Source organism: Rhinolophus hipposideros, assembly GCF_964194185.1.
Source record: "Rhinolophus hipposideros genome assembly, chromosome: 8".
In the NCBI taxonomy this organism is placed as follows: domain Eukaryota; kingdom Metazoa; phylum Chordata; class Mammalia; order Chiroptera; family Rhinolophidae; genus Rhinolophus; species Rhinolophus hipposideros.
Window position 1 is genome coordinate 50,663,503 of NC_138054.1, and position 15,807 is coordinate 50,679,309.

General features: G+C 36.3%; 1 protein-coding gene across 5 annotated transcripts in view; it reads right to left on the reverse strand.

Annotated features, from left to right (window-relative positions):
• Positions 1 to 15,807, reverse strand: part of PATJ (PATJ crumbs cell polarity complex component) — a 299,142-nt gene that overhangs the window by 97,951 nt on the left and 185,384 nt on the right. For all 5 annotated transcript variants that reach the window (XM_081055925.1, XM_081055924.1, XM_081055921.1 and 2 more), the window contains one exon: positions 9,838 to 9,929. In XM_081055925.1, the coding sequence (XP_080912051.1) occupies positions 9,838 to 9,929 (92 nt within the window). The remainder of the gene's footprint in view (positions 1 to 9,837; positions 9,930 to 15,807) is intronic.

Below are 15,807 nucleotides of genomic sequence, written 5' to 3' on the forward strand. Positions count from 1 at the left end.
TACAAAACCTTTGAAGAAAACATAAGGGAAAAGCTTCATTACATGGGATTTGGCAATGATTTTTTGGACATGACGTCAAAAGCACAAGGAACAATAAAAATAGATAAATTGGTCTACATCAAAATTAAAAACTTCCATGCTCCAAAGGATACAATCAATAGAGTAAAAAAGTAACCTATGGAATGGGAAAAAAAGTACTTGCAAATCATATAACTGATTAGGGGTTAACATGTAGAATATTAAAGAATTCCTGCAATGCAACACCAAAACAAACAACCTGATTGAAAATTAGGCAAAGGACTTGAAAAGACATTTCTCCAAAGAAGATATACAAATGGCCAATAAGAACATGAAAAGCTGCTCAACATTACTAATCCTCAGAGAAATGCAAATTAAAACCACAATGAGATACCACTTCACACCCATTAGGATGGCTACTATCAAAAAACAAACAAAAAAACCCCCCAAACCCGGAAAATAACAAGTGTTGGTGAGGTTGTCGACAAACTGGAACCCTTGTCCACTGTTGGTAGTAATGTAATATGGTGCAGCTGCTATGGAAAACAGTGTGACGGTTTCTCAAAAAATTAAAAACAGAATTACCATATGATTCAGCAATTCCACTTCTGAGAATATATCCCAAAGAATTGAGAGTAGGCCCTCAAAGAGACATTTGTATCCTCATGTTCATAAGCGTTATTCACAATAGTCAAAAGACAGAAGGAACCCAAGTCTTCCATGACAGATGAATGGATAACCAAATGTGGTATACACATACAACAGACTACTATTCAGCCTTATGAAGGAAGGAAATTCTGACACATGCCACAACATGAACCTTAAAAACATGGTAAGTGCAATAAGCCAGTAACAAAAGGTCAAGTGCTGTATGATTCCACTCTTATGAGGTATATAGTATAGTTAAATTCAGAGACAGAAAGTAGAATGGTAGTTGCCAGGGGCTGGCGGGAGGGGAAAATGGGGAGTTGTTTTTTAATGGGTAGTTTCAGTTTTGCAAAATGTAAAGAGTTTTGTAGATGGATGGTGGTAATGGCTGCACAACAATGTAAATATACTTAATGCCACTGAACTGTACACTTAAAATGGTTAAGATGGTAGATTTTATGTTATGCATATTTCACCACAATTGAAAAAAAATTAAGCAAGGAGGACAAAAAAAAGTTCACGTGTAATGAGAACATGTTTGAATTATTTAAAATATCACTTAAAAGTCTTCAGGACTGCTCTGGCTTGCACTTTGAAATTCACTTTCACGAAACCCATAGGATCTTAATTTAGGCCATCAGAATAGCATTACATCAAAAACAAAAGTTCTGTGCCTGAATTCGGTCTGGATTGCTGAGTAGGTGGATTTAATTTCTTTGCAACCTGTTCTAACGTGTTTACAACTACAATCTAATGCCAAGCACATAACTGAGGTGTCCACACATAAACATCGAATAAATGAACACATGAACACAACTAAACAGGCCTACATATTATTTTCCGATTATTTTAAATATAGTGATGTGAGGACAGAAAAGAAAACCAACTGTACATTTGCTATATTAATCGAAACGTGACAATGAATTAACGTTCAGCCAGGAAATCTCCATGTAAATGAACTAAAAGTAACATATAAAACAAAGCAAATCATTATATCTCCGTGGGAGCAAAACTTTTTCCTGAAAAGATTCCAGAAGATATTTCTCACTACAGGCATAGACTGAATAGTTTCCAATTTCCAATTGGATGAAACCACCGAAATAGGTGAATATGCTGAATGTGAAATAAATGTCCAGTGAGAGTAGAATTAGAACTCTATTTACACTTGACATTCCAAACAATGTCAATCACTAATGAGGACTGCTGGGAGTAACTCAGCATCCAGACCCACGTTTCACAAATATGGCTCCAGGCAAGTTCTAAATAATTGCCAGTTGTGCAGAGGAAAAGGTGGCTCATGAAATATTTGGCAGTGCAGATTGCTGACAGGGTTCATGTGGGGAGTTTAGGACTGGATGGGATGGATGACTAGACTAATAAATTTCTCAAAGTGATTCTTTCTAAAAGGTAGTGTAGTAGATATCCTATGCCATTCCCCTCTTTATCCTGGCTGGCAATTCCAAATATTATTCAGATAGCCAGCCCTCACCATAAGCCCATGTGCTGGGAAAGGGAAAGGTGACACGCCCACCCCCACCCCCAGGTGTAAATCCCTGCCTGACTCCCCTGAGATAATCACAGTAATGTCACTTTAAGAGCCAGTGAATGGTTTGGCAATGGAATCTGGTCACACTGGAGATCCTTAGCAGAGACTTGTTTAGGGTCTTGTGCTCTGCTAAAGAAGTCAGAATCAAGGCTAAAAGCCTACATGTGATAAGAAAATGTACAGAGAGAACCAAATATCTCACTCTGGTTGCTCATGATTTGTTCAGATAGCGCTACTTTTATCACTCTTCCCATTCATTAGGATTCTTTGGCAGCAAGCAACAGAAATGAATTCAGGCCAACTTAAGCAAAAGGGAATGTATTAAGGGGACACTGGGGTCTCACAAAACACAGGTAGGCTATATGATCAGACTTGGAACAGACAGGAACTAAGAGACGTCCAGAGGATAAGGAAGTAGGAAGCAGAATGATATTATAGCAGCAATATCTGATCAAGGTCCTGTGGCTCCAAGAATAAATGTCATTCATATAAAATCACTCACATTACTTGTTTTCTCTTCTAAACCTCAGGTATCATTCCCATGCTTAGGCCACATGACCACCCAATGGCCACATCTCGGCAATGAGAGAATGAGCTGGCTTCTTCAGCTTCCACAGAGGGAGACAGGCATCTAGATTTACTGTTCTTACTAGTCCACCATACTGCATACATTAGTTTGTGTCTGTGTGTTTGAGGGAGAAACAGGCATTCTACAGGGAAAGGTGTATAAATACTGACCAGCAAAAAAGAAGAGAAAAAAAAATGCCCACGTCATCCCTGTGGCCATCACAATTAGGTGTCTCTGAGTGCCACAAGAAGTGAAACAAATATAGTTATAATTCCTACAATTGGGTACTACGTTAAGAAATGGGAGTAGCAATGAAAAAAATTACCAGTTCTACCCTTGAAATAATAAAAGTGATTTTCAAAGATATTTTACAAGTCATACAAAGAAGATGGGCTTGTTTGGTAGCATCTCTTTACCTACTTCACTGAATTCACCTAATTCATGAATGGCTCTGTAAAATTTTTGGTCATTTCAGACTACCTCACCATAACCACCCTCAAAAGAGGAAAATTTATGGCTGCTGTGGATATTCAAAAAAGAATATGCTATGGGCTTTCAAGTTGATTCCAGAAATATATGACTCAGTGGAGTCAGAACTAGATTAAATGTGCAGCATTACCATAGTATGTCAAATGGAACAATGATTCTGACTTGGATGTATAAATTCCAACGTCTTTGACAAAAGAGCAAAACATAAAATACTCCAACTCCACCTTGTTCTTTAACTAAAAGGCTTACAAATTCTACTTATGAATATAAAACAAATAATGGAAATTGTTATTTAAAATGGATAGTACAGGAAACAAGTATTGAAGAAATTAAGCAAGAGTCAGCATTTCACTTGAGAGACTTATATGGGTCTACCATATTGTACATCTAAACAGAGAAACAGAAGAGCCTTGAAATTGCAGGAGTGTGTCTCCACTTCCTTCCTCCCTGCAACACCTAATAATGTTCAGTGCTAATGACAGGTTTCTTCCTCAAAACTTGTCATAAATCCCATGAAAGATATTTGATTGTGCACGTGAAAAGGGTCATTGCATTCTTAAATGGTTCACGAGAGTGAGAAAGATGGTTCCTTACAGTAGTCAAAACAAACGACGTACACAACTGTACTCACCCAAAATATGGTACTTTCTAAAGAAGGATTGCTTTTCTCCTAGAAGTAAATGTTCAGGTATCCTGGCTATAATATCCTATTGTGAAAACCTATGGGTTTCTGTACATACTGTGACTTTGCTTACTTATCCTTCAGGTCTGAGCTTAAGCATTTTTCTCTGTGACACCTTCCCTTAGGCTCCAAAGACTAGGTTAGGTTTGTCTCCTATATGTCCCTATAGTATCATAGCACTACAGCACTGAGGTGCCAGATTGTTTACTTTCTGCCTCTTTTTTCACGGCAGAGATTGTGTCACTGACGTCACAGCACGAGCACAAGCAGGCACTCATCAAATGCTTGTTGAATAAATGCATGAATATTTCTTTATGAAAGTAAAACTCATGATTAGGCCCACCATCTTTTCCCCTTGTATTATCAAACCTCGGTATAAAGAATCAGGAACACAATAAAAACTTTTAAAACAAGGATTCAATTTGTTTTTTCAGATGGACTTCCCCTGGCGAGGACTCTCACATTCACATTAATTTCAAGTCAATATCACCTCTTCGGGATATGGCCAGAGGACAACAGGCCACACTATATTTTTAATTACAAAAACAAGACATATGTTCAATCGATACAGTAAGGTGGATCCCATGGTGAGTCCACTTTTACTCAGTAGGGCTTGACAGCAAGCACTAAATCTTTCCAAGGGTTTCAGTTTCATTTGGCCTTCTTTAGCCCCAGGAGTTTTTACACAGTACATATTTTCCACATGTAATTAAGTAATGGAGAGTGAGTTGTTACACATGACATTTAATTTTCGATAGTGGGGGAAGGTATGACAAGAGCTGCAGGCAAGATCATTAATCTCCTTGGATTCCTGCACTGCCAAATATAGCAATTCCTACTTCATCGTATTAATATAGCTCTCCTTCTGTACTTAAATTGGAGTGATTGTGTACTGGGATAACATTGTATAGGAAAACCCATAAAAATCAATATGTGGTGCATAGTAAAAACCCAGGTGGTAATATATCTCTGGATGATCCAGAGTTGAATAACAGTATAGCAAAGTCCATATGTGACTTAGGACACAATTACACGATTACAAGATTGTCAAAAGTCTAATGAGGTGAAAAAAGGGGAGGGAGTGGTTATGTAAGTCATGTATACATAGCAGCAACTTACTTATTTTCACTAATACTCACAGACCCTTTGTGAATTATATAGATCAATTAGTATATGAATAAATACAAGTGTTAAAAAGAATATGACAAGGACATGATTACACAAATGTATACCACTATAGACTAAAGGCCCTAGTTAATTAAAATGTTGCTTGCAGTATATGTTAACAGCTTTCTGTAATTACTGCTGATCATACTTCCAAATCTGTGGCCAGTTCCCATTTTTATCTCAATTGTCAATAAATCCAAAAAGGAGTTGTTAAGGTATAAAAATCAAAAATTTCTATATAATGGAAATGCACAGAGAATCAATAATTTCAACTAAGGAAGAAACTGTTGCCAAATACAAGCACGAACTGTAAAGAAATACAATTTGCAAAAATCAGTTTTTAAAGTAAAGTTATATAACACAATACAAGTTATACAACTTAAAAGAAAAGTATGTGTATAATTGCATCTGTTGTGCCGAGATAATTTAAGTGGTAACTTCCTGAAACTTGATAACAAATCAATATTTAATTGCTTCAGGATTTGCTTCCAAAAAGGCAAAATTAGGGTTCTTGTAACAATAGTCTGAAAAAGGTAATATATATGCAGAGATTGAAAGATATACCTAAATGAGTAATGAACTAGACAATCAGCCTGAAGGAGACAGGATGGTATGTTGGATAGCACCTAAAAGGCACCTGTTACCACACACGAATAGGACACCATTCTATCACTGTGCCTCTATTGATGTACAGAGCTGATGAGCAATATTTTCTTTTTTTATTTCGTTAAGTGCTTTAAATTTTGACACTATTTGCTATTACTTACCTCAGTAAAATCTATTATAACATATTTAATTGGCTGGAGATTAATTTATGTTAACTAGATTTCTGTTTATACGTTCCTCAATTAAACAGTGTTCTACTCTTTGTTAGAATACAGGGTCACCATTTAAAAAGAAGAAGGAGGAGGAGGAGGAGAAGGAGAAGCTGACAGAAGACTAAAAGAGATGTATTAGGCATGTTGTACCCATGTTTTATTCTAACAATTACCAGAAATGGTTTTATATAATGCCTGTAGCTATCTCTTCCAGTGCTTAATCATTATGATGTTAATTAAAACATTCTTGAACTGTGAATCTGCTTCATTTTAAAAAATATTCAAGATTCTGGAATTAGACAAAGCATATATGAAGGAGTACCATGTTTCCCCGAAAATAAGACCTAGCCGGACCATCAGCTCTAATGCGTCTTTTGGAACAAAAATTAATATAAGACCCGGTCTTATTTTAATATAAGACCAGGTATGATATAATACACCATACTATTCTATAATATAATACCAGGTTTTATATAATATAAGACCAGGTCTTACATTAATTTTTGCTCCAAAAGACGCATTAGAGTTGATGGTCCGGCTAGGTCTTATTTTCGGGGACACATGGTAAATCTTTTTCCTCTTTCCCTTCTCCAAGACATTTTTTTTCTTTTACCTCCTTCCGCCCCTCTTCCCCGCCTTTTTCTGGCATCATCGTCATCATTGTCGTCATCATCTCTATAGCAATGAACATTGTTGAGTCCATTGCATTAATATATTAGACAATTAAGAGATAGCGATAGCATCCTCATTTTATAGTTCAGGAAACTGACTAGACTCACATAGACAAATATTAAACCCAGTTTCAAACCTATCAAGGTGAATTTAGGATTTCTTCTTTTTTTTTTTTAATTAAATTTATTGGGGTGACAATTGTTAGTAAATTTACATAGATTTCAGGTGTACAATTCTGCATTACATCGTCTATAAGTCCCATTGTGTGTTCACCACCCAGAGTCAGTTCTCCTTCCATCACCATATATTTGATCCCCTTTACCCTCATCACCCACACCCCACCCCCTTACCCTCTGGTAACCACTAAATTATTGTCTGTGTCTATGAGTTTTTGTTTCTCATTTGTTTGTCTTGTTCTTTTTGGTTTATATACCACATATCAGTGAAATCATAGGGTTCTCTGCTTTTTCTGTCTGACTTATTAGGATTTCTTCTTTTAATCACTTAAAAGCCTTATAGTTCAGTCTTGCTTTAGAAAAGAATTTGGGCCGGCCTGGTGGCTCAGGTGGTTGGAGCGCCAAGCTCCTAATGCTGCCAAGGTTGCCGGTTCGATTCCCACATGGGCCAGGGAGCTGCCCTCTACAGTTAAGACTGTGAACAACAACTCTCCCTGGAGCTGGGCTGCCAGGCACAAGGCTCATAATACCAGCATAGGCTAGGAAGCTGTGTCCTACACAACTAGACTGAGAAACAACAGCTTGAACAGGAGTGGGAGGGGGTGGGGGTCGGGGTGGGAGGGAAGCAGAAGAAGGGAAAGAAAAAAAAAGAATTCATCACTTTAGGTAATAAGAGTTCTCAGTAAGATGAATAGTTCCTTCCCTTATGGAAACTGAAGCATTAATTAATAAAAGATGGCATACAGATTATCAGATTTATCTACTGAATCAAACAAAAGGTTATCAACAATGCATACTTATCTCTTGATTAAATTTAAGCTCATTTTTCTCTATACAGTCTAAAAGTGGATATGACAACAGATTGTTTAGAATTATGACTACATCTGTTTTCTCCCTATATAAGAAGATATAGAAAATCTTAGATTATTTGAGAAAGTAGTGGGGAAAGGAACTTATGAGTAATTTTGTAAAATAATGAGTTATATATCAATAAGTACTTTCAAATCCACAAAATAAGTCAAACTAACTTACTATGATTGTTACCTTTGGAGAATAAGTAATCCAGAATTGCTTAGTAAGAGCTGAAAAAATTTTATTCAGTAAAGCTTTCTGAACGCCTACTGTGTGCCAGGTATTATAATTTAATGACCATTCAAGAAATGTTAATAATTAGAGAACATATTTGTATGTACATTGATACTTCTAAATTGCTTAAAATCACTTCCAGCAAATAAGTATTCAGCAGCAGCATCAATTATGATTACACCATTAATTTACTGAACAAATTCTTTCCTTGATTCTGATCCCTTCTGAAGAATCAAAATTAAAATCATCAGACACTAAATTAATGGGGCTTTATTACTATTATTAAAATTCTACTCAGCTTTCTCTTTTGTATTCTAAGTAAATTCCAGTCATTTGACCTTTCCTTCTCGAAGGAAGAGGGTTCTATTTCCCAACTACTTAATTGGATTTAATGATTTCCTTTGGATCCTATTCAATTTTCTTTTTACTTTCCTTAAAATGGAATGACTCAGTATGGGTAACAAAGGCTCACAAATGCTAAACAGGTAACAGTAACCTTAATAACAGCACTTGCAGCATTCGCCACCACGTGCTGAGCACGTACGAATGTGCAGACACCTTTGAGTGCTATACAAGTCTTCTCATGTAACTTTCACACAACTTTACACAAAGTTTTCACGCCTAAATGGCTTGAACTGTTTGCTTATATGGACTTCCAGTGATGGATATCTTACACTCGTGAGTGGCTGACCTTTCCTCAAGTCTCTGTATGCTTTTATCATCTACGTCTAAATTTGTAAGCTCTGGTAACAGGAAGGGCAAAGAAATCCAAAAAAGATATTGGTGCCTAACAGAGGACTTCAAGTTGAGTAAGCCAGAGGAGGGTGTCTTATCACACAAAGACATACAAGAAGGAGGAAGGTTTCTACCTCTGGAAACAAGAGTAAAAAACTGGACGGCCAGGGAATGCTACTGAGTGGAGAAAAAGTCACCAGTGGAGGATTTCTTTAGGAGCAAAGCAGCAATATCCCAAGGCTGAAGTGCTGGCATGGGAAGGAATACTTCAATTAGGTACATTAGTGCCCATAGCTGGGAATAAAACTACCCATTAATCTTGGGGGGACCCTGTGAATCCATAAGTCTTACTGATGTGTAGCTAAATGAGAAGGGGAATAGCAACAATAATCACTGTTATAAAATACCAGTTAACACTCTTTCAGCCTTTATTCTATGCTAGACACTGTATTGAACACTTCAAATTTTTGAAATATCACAGTGAGGTAGGTGCTTTATTATCCCCATTTTACAAATGATAACTGAGGCACAGGAGGAAAAGAAACAGAGCAACAGTTAACATACAAGTTTAGTAACATCACCTAAAAATAATTCAGATTTACCCGTCATTTCAGTCCAATAACAGGAAATCAAACCTCATTCCACTGCTGATGAGGCAATGATGGGAACCACCAGTGAGGACCCCCAGTTCTGATTCACTTATGCCAAAAGAACTCAGTCAGCCAGGAGTGAGTGAGGCACAGGTCAATGTGAAAGCCCAAACACACCGCATGACTCTAGACAGCAGAGTTCCTATCTCTTCCCCTCTGTTTTCTCACCAGCACTCTTCACATGAAGCTCCTAAAATTTTCCTGCATTTGTTTTCCGGCATATTCTTTGGTGAAGACATTAATGAATCAACAAATGTACTAAATGATGGTCACAAAAAGAGGAGAAGCTAGAAGGCTCTGTTATATTTATAGGAGGATAATCAGATCCAGGAAGGGAGGAATTTTTAAAAACTGAAAAATGAGTACAAGCCTCAACTACCAATGCTATCATGTGAAACACAAATAACAAGAAAGCCTCAAAATCAAAACAATCTATACTTAAAGTGACAGTTACAAAAGGAAAACGCATGTGTAGAATACAGTGATTTTGTTAGACAAACCGAAGATAAAATAGTTTTACATAAATAATAACATCTTCAGAAGGGACCTTAGATTTTAGAAAACCATGTGTATCTATCTTACCTGATGAAAACCAGCTTGACCTTTGACGGTGCAGTCTTAATAATGGCAGATGCATTTTGGTGACTTCTTCCATACAAGATCTGATTGTTTATCTGTTTGAGAAAAAAATAAAATGCACTTGTAAAAATGCAATATGTATATTTTGTATAAATATACATGTTTATATTTATATATGTGCACAAGTATATATGTATATACTTGGAGTTAAACAATGAAGTCCATTTTTAAGTGGCTACATGTGGGACTCTTTAAGGCTAAAAATCTTAATATTCTCTGTAGTATGGATTCAAACACTAATTCTAAACAGCTATTAAAATCTCTTAAGTTCAGTTTTGAATGCAGTTAATAAAAAACACACAGTCCTTGACCCTTTTGCAAACCTTGAAGAGAGCAGTAGTTGAACTAAAAATAGATGAAAAAAGTTTATGATATATATTTCATTTCTTACAGCTTTTCCAGATTCTTAAAAAAATGTAGAAAACAGACCAAACTGTGGTATTTACCAGGATTCTGGAGGGCCCATTAAACATGATTCTGTAAACATGTCAAAGTTATTAGATAGCATAAAATTTGTTATTACAGAGGAGGTAAAACTTATATCCCTGTTTTAAGTCAAATTTTAGATCAACTGCACAGAAACATTTTACTGTACATAATCAATAAGCCATCTGCTCTTATCCAAGATGGGGTGGGATTTTTAACTTGATCGAATTCACCTAAATATGATCTAAAAACATTTATATTCTAAATATTTTCCCACTGGTAAACTATGATGATAGTTATAATCAATCTTTTATTTTATATCATCAATTAATAATAGCTTCCACAGTTTCCTCTTCTCTATTTAATAAGTAGTTAATGATCTATACCATACTGTCCCTATTTAACTGAGACCTTGATAATTTCTACTATTTAAAGGATGTGGAGCACACTATATAAGGGATAGTAAAAAGGAATTTATGCTTCTTGTAATTAGAATCTAATTTGTCTGTCCTTGATATCTCTGAAATTTGTCATTTGAAGACACTCCTGGAAAAGATATCATTTTGTCACAACAGTTACAATGAGAAAGTATATGGAAATGAACACTTCAAAGTATGATATTAAAATATAATATTTTTAACTGTCAACAATGAAGCTCATCCATTATCTCGAAGTGGTAGAGCTGGGATTCACATCAAAGGCTGATACAAAGACTAAACTCCAACTACCCCTTCACTATGCCTCTCATTCTATCAGCTTTTGTTCTTCACCAAGATAATCAATCTCTCAGAAATCTGTTGATCTCCACAATGTCATTTCTCTGGGCCTCAGTTTCCTCTTTTTTAAAAGGAACCTAAGGACCTATTTCATAAAACTATTGTGAGAATTAAATGAGATAATGCCTTTAAATAGTATTTATAGTAATCTTGGTACTCAAACGATTTTTAAATTTTTATGTATTCAAAACTACTATGTTTTCTGTTAAGGTGGCTGCCTTTTTAATAGCATGTATTTAAAAATGTGCCCACACTCTGCATAATACTACACTGATGAATATGTACCATTCTACATTTGTCCAAACCTACAGAATGTACAAGAGCAAGAATGAAACCTAATGTAAACTATAAACTTTGGGTGATTATATGTGTCAAAATGCAGGTTCATCAGTTGCAACAAATGTACCACTCTGGTGGGGGATAGTGATAATGGGGGAGGCTATGCATGTCTGGGGATGGAGGTATATGGGAAATCTCTGTACCTTCCTGTCAATTTTGTTGCTCTAAAAAAAATAAAATCTTTTTTTTAAAGTGTTATTTCCTTCTAATACTTTCATGGTTTTATTTATTTCCTTAAAAATTTTTTTTCTTCTCACCTAACTTAATTATAAGGAATATGGTCAAATAAGTCATGTAATCATTACGAATAAAGTGAAAAAACATACTTAGTGATATAGGAAATGTCCCAAATGTATTTAGTGTCAAAACCCAGTTACACAATAGTATGCCTAGTATGATCGGTTTGCTTGCTAACCAAATTTTTCAATCTCTTTAATTTACAATGACCTACAAATAAGGATCTTTAAATCACAATTTTAAAATGAGACAATGTGCGGAATATGCTTGATTCAATGCCTGGCATTCAGGTAATTATTTGCGAATGTCTTCCCCACTGTGCCTGGCCTCTGCTTTCAGAAAGTCTTTCTAGACCTCCACCTAGCAAACCTTCCAGTCTTTAAATTTTATGGCAGTAGGTTTAAAAAACATTTGTCTTATTGCACTTACACCCCACCTGATGTGGTAAAGTTGATTCTGGTTAGGTGGTGAGCATCAGGTAGGCACACGACATTTATTGAACTGAGTTGTGTTCCCTGAGGGCAGGAACCAGTGCCCCCCTCTTGGTGTTCCCCAGCTTGTCACGCATAGCTTGCACACAGTGGTGCTCAATGAAGACGTACTGAATGACTCACAGAGCCCAGAATGGAACGGCACTCCCATTAATCAACTGCTAGTACACCTTCTCTGAGGTGGGCTCCAGCTTTTTTGACTAGCAAAGGCTGGAGCATATAAAAAACTTGAGCTGTTTCATGTGTGTGGATATGCCTGCTTTTTAGTTGTGATCCTCTATTTTGATCAAATAGAATACATGGTACTATTATTTTAAGAGGGAAAAATATGACAACCCAAAGGAAGAAAGCAGGTCGTTAATTTTAATTTACCTAAGAGTAAATCTAAAGTTATGTCTTTCATGGTGCGGTTTCTGAATATTCAGAGGCTCTGGCAGTTGAAGAGCAAAGCATCTTGCTTGCCGCTGATGTTTCTATCAGTGCCAACAACTGGTGTTTACTGCTGAGGCAGCTGTTCCCTGCCAATGCTCAGAGGCCCCTGGAGAACACTCTGCTATTCGGTGGAAAACTGGGCACAGAACAAGAACCTCAAGAAAGAGTGAAGCCTGATTTAACTGGATTAAATCTAAAAGGAAAATGCAGATCTCTGGATCAAAAAATCTAAGACAAAGCCTCTTTTCTGGCCCCAGAAAGGACGCATTAGCAGCCTCTGAGTTTCAGGAGAGGAAGATTTCTTCTGTATTTTCTCAGATCTTATTTAATATAAAACAATTTTGCCATTTAAGGAAAAGGTATATAGCTTCCAACTACAAAAGCAGTTTTTATATTTCTTTATCACTAAAGGAATCACACTCCAGAGGAAATTCAGTAAGGAGGTAGAAAGAATATCATGTATTTTATGCATAAATTTTAGATTGTCACTATTCCTTAAACAGATGTAGGCCATCTTCTAAGTATAGCATACGCCAAAAAGAAAGCGTTCCATACCTCCTGGAAGTCTTTCAGGTTAATTCTAATCAGTCATAGCTACCATTAATGAGAGCTCCCTCCATGCCAAACACTATGCTAAACTCTCTATGCACAGTATCTCATTTAAATCTCAGAACAACTAGGATATTATGTCCTTTGACCAGATGATGAAAGTGGAACTCCAAGAGCTTGAGTAATTTGCCCAAGGTGACTTAGCTATTAGTTTAAAAGCTTACAGACCTAAGGCACACTTAGTGGTCACATCCTCTACAGAGTACACATAAAAATCAGATGATTTCTAAAGGTCATCTTTAGAAAGATATCTATTAAATATTCCATGAGCAAGAACACAAGGATGCTAGCTAGTCACAACCTTAGTACTTGGAGTGTTGAGAGACAGAGGTGAAAGTCAAGCATTTCACCGTCACACACACAGGAAATGCCTGATTATTGACTGGTAGGCTTTTGAAGTTCCAAATGTAATATGGAGCCCGGTCTGACTATACCTTTCAAAAAAAAGAAAAAAAGAGGAAAACAGAAAACAAAATAAAGCGAGAAAAAAAAGAAAAAGAGAAACAAAACAAGACTGCACCTTTCTCTTTCTGCAAACAAACCACACCGTGAACAATAATATACACTTATTACACTTTTATTCCATTGTACAAATACATAGATTGAAAAACATTTTATTTTTTTTTGACCCAAGTCAAAGGAAAACAAATCTATTTATTATCTTAAAATGTGAGATCTACACCGCTTCCATTCAAGCGTAACCATATATCCTAATTAGCCTGAAATAGTCCCATTTATGCATGTTTTTCCAATTATTAATAGTGCTCCCTCTCAAAAGTAACCCAGTGTGGATGATAAATTATATCTTTATCCCACTGTCATCAAGCCATGACTACGGAAAGTGTATTTTATGCCATTCCACCTCGCTTTCCATATCACTGAATGAGAAAACCAGGCCAGATGGTGAGGGGTTGGGGGGGGTTTGTGGTGGTGGGGGTGGGGGTTTAGTACAGACTTTAGAGATCTTCGCCAGCACACAACCACTTCTCTTTGCAAGGGATGGTCCTTCGGACCTCCCCATCACAAATACCATCAATAATGGTGGGCCTTCACATTTGTATTGCTTGTCATGCCACTCAAGGAAGTAGATGGGGGACATATGACGCAAGCTGGGACAATTAAGACTCTCTTTTTTGGGGGGATGTTCAATTAGGGCTGAGCCTCAGGTAACGATTCTCTACATCTTCTCCAAGTTCTATGCCATGGCGACATTCTGCCGCGTGGATGAAGGGGCAGGAAAAGCCATCACTTCCTAAGTTCCCATGTATCCTGACCTTCAGGTTCCAGGAGGGTCATCCATACCATTACAATCAATTCTCTCTTTTGGTTCAATCAAATTGAACTAATTTCTGTTCTCTGCCACTGAAAAGTCTCCATGAACACAGTATCTGAGGACCCCTCTAATTCTAAATATTAATTTATACACCTAAGTGACATACTTCTCTCTATCTCCTCGTCTCATGCTCTCTCAGACATGCAGTAAGTTACCTTAGCATTCAAAAGGGAAGAAAAAGACAAAGAAGCAAAGGAGCTCTCTATGTGCTTGACCCCCAATTCTGGTTTTCTTATCTGTGTTTGGCTCCCTCTTCCGATTACTGACAAAAAGGGCCTTTTCAGATCCTCTACATAGACAGTAACTTCTACCTCAGCTCCGCAATCCCTGGTACCCAAAAGATACCAATATTTACCACGGGTAAGTTAGCTCATCTTTTTGAAGTTTTGAATTTCCAGTTCAATGAAATGTTATTCAGGAGCAAATTATAGCAGCTCTAGATACTGAAGACAATAGCCCCAAATGAGAAACATTTGTATTTGTAAATTCTAAGTCATATTATAATGGGTTTTCATTGTGATTCATTTTCTCCTCATGGGTTGGTTTCGGCTACTGTAGTCAAACACACACACACACACACACACACACACACACACACACACCCGATTTGAGGAAAACTATCTATATTCAGGTACCAGAGATGGGATATTTAATTGCAATATTTTACAGTTTGTGGAAGAAGTAGAATTAAGGTTAATCCAGCAAAAATTCACCAAAAGTAAATGGATGGAAATCCTTTTGTTATACTACATAAACTTTCACTTTAGAGGTATTTAATGAGATTGGTTTTAATAAAATTAATTATTCAAATCTATCATAAAGAGACAGGTGTTCAACTGTTCTTAATTTTCCATAGTTCAACAGAATAAATTTATGCTGGAGACCAGCTCAATTAAATCTATTCAAAAATCTACCAAATTGAAAGTAAAAGTTAATTAACTTAAGCTCATATTAGAAATATTAATTATACAAAAATTAAATGTTATTTAAAGCAACAGATTTGCCTGAGGTTTGAATATCAAGTAATAATATATTCAACAATACCCCCTTTTCCCATGCTTTTATTAAAGTAGAAGGATTTATTATGAACAGTAATAATTATTATTAAAGAACTGAGTTGGAATTCAGGTAATTGGAATTGCTGACAATGAAATCTGAGAGCTCTTCTCCCTACTTCACTTTCAAATATGTTTTAAAATTTACATTTCAAGATATCAGTTAGAATCTATAGGTTAATTTTTTTCTATGATAAACTTTTATTGAGTATAAC